The sequence below is a fragment of the Haemaphysalis longicornis genome, unplaced genomic scaffold (assembly GCF_048455015.1).
Source record: "Haemaphysalis longicornis isolate Haplotype H1 unplaced genomic scaffold, Haemaphysalis longicornis Haplotype H1 scaffold_184, whole genome shotgun sequence".
Taxonomy (NCBI): Eukaryota; Metazoa; Arthropoda; class Arachnida; order Ixodida; family Ixodidae; genus Haemaphysalis; species Haemaphysalis longicornis.
The window spans coordinates 304,462-314,246 of NW_027526285.1; the positions used below are offsets into that span (position 1 = coordinate 304,462).

The 9,785-nt window shown below is 43.8% G+C and overlaps 1 protein-coding gene across 6 annotated transcripts in view; it reads left to right on the top strand.

The window, feature by feature from the left end:
- LOC144166705 (putative ferric-chelate reductase 1 homolog) overlaps positions 1 to 7,144 on the top strand; it is a 116,881-nt gene extending 109,737 nt beyond the window's left edge. For all 6 annotated transcript variants that reach the window (XM_077696220.1, XM_077696222.1, XM_077696219.1 and 3 more), the window contains 4 exons: positions 158 to 257; positions 1,320 to 1,475; positions 4,374 to 4,474; positions 6,133 to 7,144. In XM_077696220.1, the coding sequence (XP_077552346.1) occupies positions 158 to 257; positions 1,320 to 1,475; positions 4,374 to 4,474; positions 6,133 to 6,234 (459 nt within the window). In that variant the 3' untranslated portion in view covers positions 6,235 to 7,144. The remainder of the gene's footprint in view (positions 1 to 157; positions 258 to 1,319; positions 1,476 to 4,373; positions 4,475 to 6,132) is intronic.
- The last annotated feature ends 2,641 nt before the right edge of the window (positions 7,145 to 9,785 follow it).

The window sequence follows — 9,785 nt, forward strand, 5'->3', positions numbered from 1 at the left end:
TTCACTGTTCTACAGCATGCACTACAAAAAAAAATAGGCTTGATAATTAACATCAAGTTCTAATTAATACGGAGTAGAAGGAGACAAAAATGTGCCCTTGCACACGTTTTGAGGTTTTAGGAGGTTTTTAATGCTTGCGTTTCTCTGTTCCGTGTAGCCCATCATGGCATTGTTCCGCTGCCATCCACATGAGGATAACCGCTACATTTTCAACTGGCTTCACTGGTTCAATGGAAATGCTGCTCAAATTATTGGCGGTAAGCATCTATGCGCGCGAAGTTAGGGTAGACATTTTTCAACGGTGTCTAAATGTACAGGTGCAATGAAAAGTAACTGTTACACAGTCCCGTATATTATCAGCAATTTATTCTTCCGGAAACTGCCTGGCTGCATTGGTGTGCGTTTAAGAGTCCTCCCTAACAGAAAAAAACTCCCTGTAAACTTATAATGGCTGTCATAAAGCCAGTAGTAAAGATATCTTGTGATATTCACAAATAGTTGTTCCAGTTATTTATGACGGCACCGTTACATCTGTTGACTTGCTGTTGTTTTATGGTGGTTGAAGGATTACATGAACGGCTTGCTGATATTGCGAAATACCACCTGCGTGTGGGTTTTTTGTTTGCTAATAAGCTATTGGAATTCTGTACCTTGGCTTTCTTTATTCACATTTCAAGCACATATCGCGAAACGCCCAGTTCAACGAATGGCTCCTATTGTGTTCTTGAATTCCTTACCTGGAAGGCTGCTTTGCTTTACTGCAACTGCGCAAACGGAAACTTTGCATTCTATTAATTTACTTGCAAAAGTTAGGTAATGCGCAATATCCAGTGAGAGAAATGACAAGCTATTGACTGAAGCCGTGTGATGGGGATCGGCCACGATAAAAGAGGCGGAAAATGCCCACTAAAATATTTTGCTCAAATAACATATTTCGGCTACCACACACGAACCTTGTTCAATAATCAGAGTACAGGAACGAGATAAAACTAATCGTGAGGAAGGCTAGGCTGACCCAATTTGCGAACACTGGGAGCTGCTAGGCAGGCCTTCCATGTTGCATTGAACAGGAAGTGACTATGAACAGAAATGATTATGATTATTACGATGACGGAGGAGCAGTTCGCTTTAGCGTTTCCCGTCGTACAAAGTTGTCTCGCTTTGCTGCCTCGGTCGTCTTGCTGGCTGATGAAAGAGCCGTTGGCCATGCAGCAATGGAGGAAACCCAAAACACGGTAGTCTTAGACTGCCAAAAACGTGTTTCTTTTGTGCTGCTTTAACCCTGTGATCTTTGTGCTTTTTTCTTTGTGATTGTTCAGTGGCAGCGATATTCTTCGCTACCAGTCTGGAGAAGGCGCAGCTCAAGGGCGCCGATTGGTTCGTCTACATCCTGGCAGCATTCGTCGGCTTCCATGTCCTGGTGCATATCGTGATGCAGCTGCATGCTGTATTGATGTCGAAAAAGGAGAAGCATAGTACGTCGCTTTATTTTTCAAGTTTTTTAACGCGAATTAACAGTGAACCCGCCATGAGAGGCCAATGGAGATCGAGAAGGCCCTTACGCGCGAGTCCCTTGCTGGGATTGTCTGGTACGGCGGCAGAATTTATAGCAGTGGTGAGGTACACGAAATCCATGTCTTTGTATACGTCGTAGTAAAGGCACGGGAGGGGTACATTCTGACAAATTTTAGTCCGACCCGCTGTAATCCTGCGTATACATGCCGTTCAAATGAGTAGAAAATGTTGTGCGGGTGTTACATATTTCGCAAGACATTGCATCGCGTCCCGCATAAAACATTTGAAAAAGTGCGCGTGGGCGTCAGAAAGATTTTCTCTTGAGGGGGAAAAACCTATTGCATCGCGAGGGGTAAGGAAGGACGGACGGTGAAAGGAGGCTAGTGCCCGTTTCCCTTGGGACGGGGGTGCGGGTCACGTGCCCTTTTTGTACCTTTCCTGCCGACGTCCATAGGAGTGTGGTACAACTGAACAACTATCAGGCCGCACAGATTCAGAACAATCTTTGGTAGAAAAATGCAAAAATTTTTATTTTGCGCGGATTGTCGCCAGCCTTTTGTGCCTTCACATTTCAATAAAGAAGAAATCCAACTTCATAGGACGTACCAAAAATCTCGGGCATGTTCCTCGCCAACCCTTAGGGAGAATTATTTATAATTTATTTGTTTCCAATCGGCAATTTCATGGAAACCAGTAACAAGGAACGTAGGTAAAATCATCTTGCATAAGAAATAAATCTCATTCAGAAAAGTTATTTTCTTGCGAGATGCAAAATGAATACTTGCAATGCTTAATTTATAATTTGTCATTGATTTCAGTCTCATTTCATAGAAACCACTAATAAGGAACGTAGGTAAAATCAGCTTGCATAAGAAATAAAAAGAATCTTATTCAGAAAAGTCATATTCTTACGAGATGAAGTATCAATACTTGCAATACCCAAACGTTTTCTGTGATCATCCGCGGTAAATAAATGTCTTGAAAAAGGTTCAGTGTTCGCTCGAAAACAACGTCGCTTTATTTTTGTGTGAAATGATTAGTTTGCACAGAAATGTAGAAAGCTAATGATTTGCAATGCCCAAATGAAAAATTGTATTTTAAACGTTTAATAATAGTCAAGTGTGGATGGCCATCCTCTCGTCGCACAATCGCAACGCCGTGGTCAAAGCATAGCATGCAGTTACGGCTATTCCTTCCCTCCTTCTTAAACGGGAACAGTGCCCAGCCACTCTGTGAGGGAAAGTGGTGTAGAGAGTGTGGGGAGTGCGCGCCTTAAGTAGAAAAGAACGCTTCCAGTGGTGGTAATCGAACATGGGGCCCTCGGCTTATGAAACAGGCGTCTATCCGAATGCCATATCATCGCTTTTTCGGGGCGCATAGCATTTCCTATGGGTTCGTAGCGCGGCGGGCGTTCGCTTTGGACTTGAGCAGAGTTGAAGACTCTGGCTTCGGACTTTCGCCGTTTGCATCTTGGTTTTATGATTGTGGATTGTGGACTTTGATTTAATTCAGATTGCATGAAGAAAGCGTCCCTTTTTACCCACCTCCCTCTTACGAAAAGGGCACACCCACGAAAAGCCAAGTTAGAGCTAGTAAAGACCGCCAGCTCCGCTGTTTGCTCAGTCTTCGCATGCCAAGTGCCAAGGTGGCGGAATTATCTGTTTCGCCTCCACAAGGGAGGACGACGGGGTCAGAGAACATTTCCACGAATGTACCTCTACTAGCTTCGCCGTAACAGGCGCTTACCGCTTGAGCGTGCGCGATCGAAATTCCGGAAGCGGCAACAAATGCAGCCGAGGAAACGCGCCCATCCCCGCCAATGAAATTGTGGTTCTATGCTGCCACCTTACGGAAAAAGGGTGAATCAACGCAAAGCATCTTCCTGAACACTCGGGAGGTGGAGCCCGCAGTTACACCGGAGCGTTAGCGTAGAATTGAAATGCTACTTACTATCTGGGGTTCTCTTTTTGTCACGTAAGGAATTGTCGGTTTGAGGAGATCCACTGTTTTTTTTTTTTTTTTAAAAAGCCGAATGAAATGTAAAGGGAGTTATAACTTGTTACGCTCGGGCGCCGTGGCCTAAGTTTAGTCCGAGCCTTTTTAAAGTTGATATTATTAGAATTCATTGCTATGGGGGATAAATTGATATATGGGAGGATAGTTAATATTTTTGGTGTTCTGGTTCCCCTGTTTATATCTTGCTTTGAGCAGTTTAATGCGGAACGCTCGCATGACTCTAATTTAGGGGCATGCAGGAAAAAATTACTAGAAACTTCAAAATGCCGCTGTAGTTTCCGTTAAGGTAATTTTTTGTTTATGGGTTAAAATCTAGTAGAATACTCTTCGCGACATGTATCCTGTTTTATTTAGAATGTTTTTTTAGCTACAAAATTAGAAAATTGGGTTGCAATTGCTGTGGACAATTCTACATTTACTGATACCTGATTTACCAAACGGTGTCCTTTTTCACGTATTTAATGCAAACAAAGCCACCCACAAATTCGTTGGCCGGATGGCCCTACCGGGGTGGTCCTAGCAGGCATACCTCCAGGACATTGATGACATCAAAAATTGAAGTTTACTAGCTTCCCACAGTTGTGGCGTTGATTTGTTCAGTGTTCGCTCTCTGAGCGTTACGAACGTTTTCCACAATACGACCTTCAGGCAACGTTGCGGAGCTTCTCTTTCGGGCCTTCTAGATCCGCAACTGGCCAGGACCTCGTTTCTTCCTTTTTGATACCCTTAAGGGTTTTTCTTTTCTTTTTCCATTACACAGCAGCCACACAGGGGCAATTTAAGTGTAATAAAGACGTGAAACAACAACATTCGCGCCTTTCATTCTCTAATCTTTCTTGCAGCCATTACCAGCGACATCAAGATGCAAGACATGTCGGCCAGTAATGGCGCTCACGCGGCCGAGGCCGGCCGGGATTTACAACCGCCGACAGCAGATGCTCCGGTTCGTAATTTTGTGTAATGAAAACACGAGATTACTTAAGCGATAGAATACAACGCCAGAGTAAAATCAGTGCCACATAAATTGGAAACCCGAATTTCTTAAAGCACGAAATTTATTTCTTTGGAATTTGGGCTCGTTACTTCAGATGGCATAGCAATCGTGCTCGTCTAAAATGAGAAAAAGCTATTATATCAGCTGTGAGCCCGGTAATATCAACTGTAGGGCTATTCATCACAGCTGTCAGCCTAATCATCCTTGCTGTCAGCCTATTCCAACGCCTATTTCAGAGCAGCACTAAACACTACTCACGGAGTCGGGGAAAACGCTATCTTGAAGAGTTTCTTGTGTTGGAACTCTGATCTATCCTACGCTGTTTAGTAGTTGCTACGTTAATTTCACTTGGTTTGCTTACATTGGTCTTTCCTGCAACAATTGTGCAAAGCCCCACAAGGGGAGCTGTGTTTTCAGAACTTAAAAGTAACGATAATTATTATTCTAACCATTACAAGGTTTTTGGTATTTGTTGTTGGATCCCGCTCGCCATGCCATTGCAATGTAGAAGCCCACTTGAAACTAACAAGGGCTCTTTCAATTTTTATGTGAGAGCTCCAAACGTTAACGTACTAAATTTTCCAGAATCACTTCGGCAGCATGACCTCCGCTTTATCAGAATCACGTTGGGAGAGAATCACTTTGTGCATGTGGAAAGTTAATACGCCTCCCAATATTACGGCTTTTCAAATGTCACACGCTTGGTAGAACATCTTCACAGATAAAGTGTGCTCGAACTGACCATTTACGCTGTCATGTAGGTCATAGTCAGTGCAGTTTTTATATGGAGATGTTGGTTGGGCGGTTGGTGCTAAAAGAATGGCTAATACCTACTCAGGGGGATTGGCCGGGAAATGGGCACTAAATAAGAGAAAAAAAAACTGGGCTCGGGTTTAATGGACATAAAGTGAATGACTCGGTTAGGAAAAAAAAGTGTTTGTAAATGGGAATAAAAAGATAAGTAGACTGCCAGAAAATGAGGTGTGGCATCAGAGGATACACCAACTATAAAATCAACACTAATGAATAAGGAAAGGATAGACAGAAGGACAGCCGGGAAAGTACGTGAAGAAATACAGCAAGAAGACGAGCGGAAGATGAGCGGATGAGTCAGTGAGCGGAAATGCAGTGAGCGCAGGCGCTGGCATGTTTTATAGAGCAGCCCGCAATCTTGAACTAGCGGCTAGCACGGTAGACGGCGAGATTCAGAAATGAGTGTACAGCGCGGCAAAGGTCCCCGCGGCAAAAACCCAGTACTTTAGCTCCGAATAATAATATTAGAGGAACAGAGATTGGGTGGGCCAATTGATTGTGTTTTCAAGATATATTTTTGGTATGGATGTGAAACGTCGGCAGAAGAGCAAAAAAATGTTCTATTGTCTCTAATTCATTACAAAATGCACGAAGTGGTGAGGGGGCCAGATCACTGTGGGGCAAATAATTTAAATTTGGTGCGCCACAGCCAAAGTTAGTTGGGCTAACTTCACATTTTCGTAATTGACTAATCCGGCACTGCCATGAGTACCGGAGGTGGTGAAGCTCTTAACCAACGCACACAGGTTCTATCAATAAACACTTACACCTTGTTACCTTCTTTCTTTTTCCAGGGAGGGGGATTTAGGCGCTTCATTCTTGGAATCTACCTTGTTGTGGCCATTCTCGTCGTGGCGGCGCTCGTCTCAACAATCTGGATCAGCACGTCACCGTAATGAGGAAGAAAGTGTGTTGCAAGAATCGCTGAACAGTGCAAAACATCGCAGGATCACAACGACCAATTATTTAAGCTTTCGCCTCCTGCTCGTCGCATATAATGCACATAGCCAACACCGCCCACTGTGCCGGCAAGAATTCTTGCAAGGTGGACGTTGTTCGGCCTTCCCCACCACTACACTTGGCTGGGGCGATTCGCTATGACTTTGCACGGCTATTGAATTGACTCGTGACTCCAACAGCAGCCTCGAGAGTGCTTGTGCTTCTTGTAGTGCCCGCAAACTCCTTGTGACGACGTGGAGACAGCAAAGGTGCTTTCGATTGCGCTTACTTTTCTGGTGTCAACGAAGCGAGGAGTGATGACTTGAATATATATATCAAGAAGGACAATATCATTGTGCCAACTGTTTCATGAAGATGTGCTGCTGTTTGGTTTCCGTTCAATGCTTCGGAAAGAATTTTATGTCGGCTTCCGGCTATTACTTGTTTGTTTATGCGTTTTGTGCTTAGTTTGTTCTTTTACTGGGAAAAGGGAGTGGGGGGTCATTACATGTACTGAGCACAGCTGAAGCCTGCATTGCTTTTCCGCATGGACGCCGATATTGGCGAGCACGAATAACAAGTGCATTCGGGATCACTTACATCCAGTGCTCAATGCTTTAGCGCCTGACATGTTTTGCGCATTTCTACCTCAACTAATTACCTCCTTAAGTCACATCTTCGTGATCGCCTTTGTAAAGCATCATAGGGCGTTGTATGTACTATAGTGGGATTCAAAGGTGAAGCCGCTATCTGGAGCGACGCTACAAGAAACGCCCACGCTTGAATCCTGTTTTTTAGTGAAAAGAATGTAGCCTCGGTGTAAATAATGAAATAATATATTGTGTTAATAAATTGTTTTTTACACAAGTTCGGTTGTTCTGTTTTTCCGCCAGCAGTCGAATAACTGTGGACAGATTTTAGTGCAAGTACAGTTTATTGTTAACACCAGTACCCAATTCAGGTCCACCGCAAGACAAAAGCTGTCGACACACACACAGTTGCTCTCTGCTCTATTCGAGTACGTAATTGCCACAAAATTTTCTTAACTCGTATCCTGATCGAGGTACACGTTACCCTACTCGCAGTGTCACCCTTGGTAGCCATGTTATTCTCTGGTGGCCCATTGGTTGTCAGTTTTCCACGTTGCATCCCAATACCTACCGCACCTATTTCCCTTACAGGGACACTGACGGTAACCAGCAAGTTGGTTTCAGATGGAAGTCTGACCATCCCATGGCTATTTAGCATTTATTCGGTGCCTAAAGATGCCTTCATTGCTGAGAAATCGCTTATCAAACGCTGATTCTGTGGAGACTTTCAACCTGAATACCCCAGAAATTAGCAGAAAAGACTAAACTCGGGAAGGGTACGGTACGAGCAGTTGGAGGTTAATGGCACGTGCCTTGGTCCAGCAGCAGTGGATAGGATGATGATGATCAGCAGGCGGCTGTAGTGAACGAATTCAAAATTAGCAACAGGCCTCGCTGAGAGGGAGGCTGAGCAGGCGTGTACACTGCTATATCAAGCCACCAAAAGCGTGTTCCGGTCGGTGTGCGCACGGCGCACAGGGAACTCTTCGGATTGCGGACGAAAACTTTTTTCTGATGTCCTGGTATATTTTTCCCTCAGCCGCCATCTGCAAGCTCTGATCAATCATACGTAATGTAGGGGGCACAGGTTACGACGTTCAATGAGTGGAGTGTTTAAACATCTGCGGCCTCTTTCTCTGGGGCCCCAGAGAGAGAGAGAGACAAACATCTTTACGGGCAAGTTAGGTCAGCCAGGCTGGGATTTAAGGGGTGATGAAAATATATGAAAAGAACTCTTACTTACACATAATAATAATAATAATCAATCAATCAATCAATCAATCAATCATGTTTATTTACGTGCCCAGGAACAGCCAGAGGCCTGAGTGCTGGCGCACGGATAGTTATATGAAAACAAAATACAAGAAACATATTGCAAGAAAGAAACAAGCGACAAGACACACACATATTGAAGTAGCGAAAATTACAAAAATAAAGCACAGGCGGAGCCTGGGTACAGGTAAAAAAGAAAAAAGAAGATGCCTTTGTGGCTCAGCTTATTGTAATGAATACACAACAAGCAGAGAACAAAGTTTGACAGTAAGACGACAAAAACAATGACAAGAGTATAGAGACAAATGATAAGACAAGCATGATAAGTAAACAGTTTCAAAAACAGGCAACTATATTGGTTAAACAGAACCGCAGAGAAACCAAATTTCAGCAATAAAAAAAAAGAAAAACGAACGACAGAGATATCATAGATGTTTAACATACCGTGTTCAACAGCGCAGTACGGTAAATTGTAAAGGAGCTTTGAAAGATGTCAAGGCGTTCAGAGAAGCGGTTGTAGCAATTCTGTATTCTGCGCACTGGAGAATGATTGGAGTTGCGCGCAGCGGTCAAGAAAAGGCGATGCGACCTGGTGGGCCTCTGTGGAACACTAAACTCTAAACAGTTAAGCAGGTCCGCGCAAGAAAGGTCACCATGAACAACTTTGTGAAGAAATGTAAGGTCTGCACGCATACGTCTGCAGGTCAACGAAGGAATGGAAGGAACTATGGGTAAGTCAGAATCAGGAACCGGACTGTGATTGTGATGACGGTGCTTAAATATGGATAAAAACTTCTTCTGCACACGTTCTATTAATTCACTACTAGATTTGGAGATGCCGTTCCAGGCAACAGAAGCATATTCTAACTGGGGGATACATATTGCATTGTATAGCATTAGAAATGAATCTGGAGAAGAGAATTCCTTTGTAATCCGACACACATTTACAAGACTTCGGAGCGCTCGCCGGGTGATGAGCCTAATATGAGAAGAAAAAGAGAGGGTACTGTCGAAAAGAACTCCGAGGTCCCTAATCTCCTCAACCCTTTGCAAAGGAGCTCCCTCTATACTGTAGGAAAACAGTAGACGATGGGTTTTCCGGCTGTACGTGACAACCTTTGTTTTAGCTGGATTTAAAATTAGACAGTTTTTGCTGCACCAGACCGATAATTCCGACACATCCCTCTGCAAGGCACAGCAGTCCTGAAAACTGCTAATGTGCCTAAATAGTTTTACATCATCAGCATAGAGAAGAAATGAAGATTTTGTTAACACTGTTGACACATCATTGATAAAGATAGAAAACAATAGTGGACCCAGCACAGAACCCTGAGGTACACCACTCGTTGCAGTGTAAACACTAGACCTTTTGAAGTTTACATCTACGTAAACGGACCGGTCAAGGAGATAGTTGGACAACAAGGCAACAAGGCTTGCATCAACACCGGACATAGTAAGCTTGTTAATTAATAATTTATGGTTCACTACATCAAACGCCTTACTGAGGTCAAAATAGATAACATCCAACTGGCCGTTTTCACAAACTGCCGCCGAAGCCTGAGTCATGAAGCTTGCAAGATTTGTAACCGTCGATCGACCCGAGAAAAAGCCGTGCTGATTTGGTATCAGAACGTTCTTGACGCAGG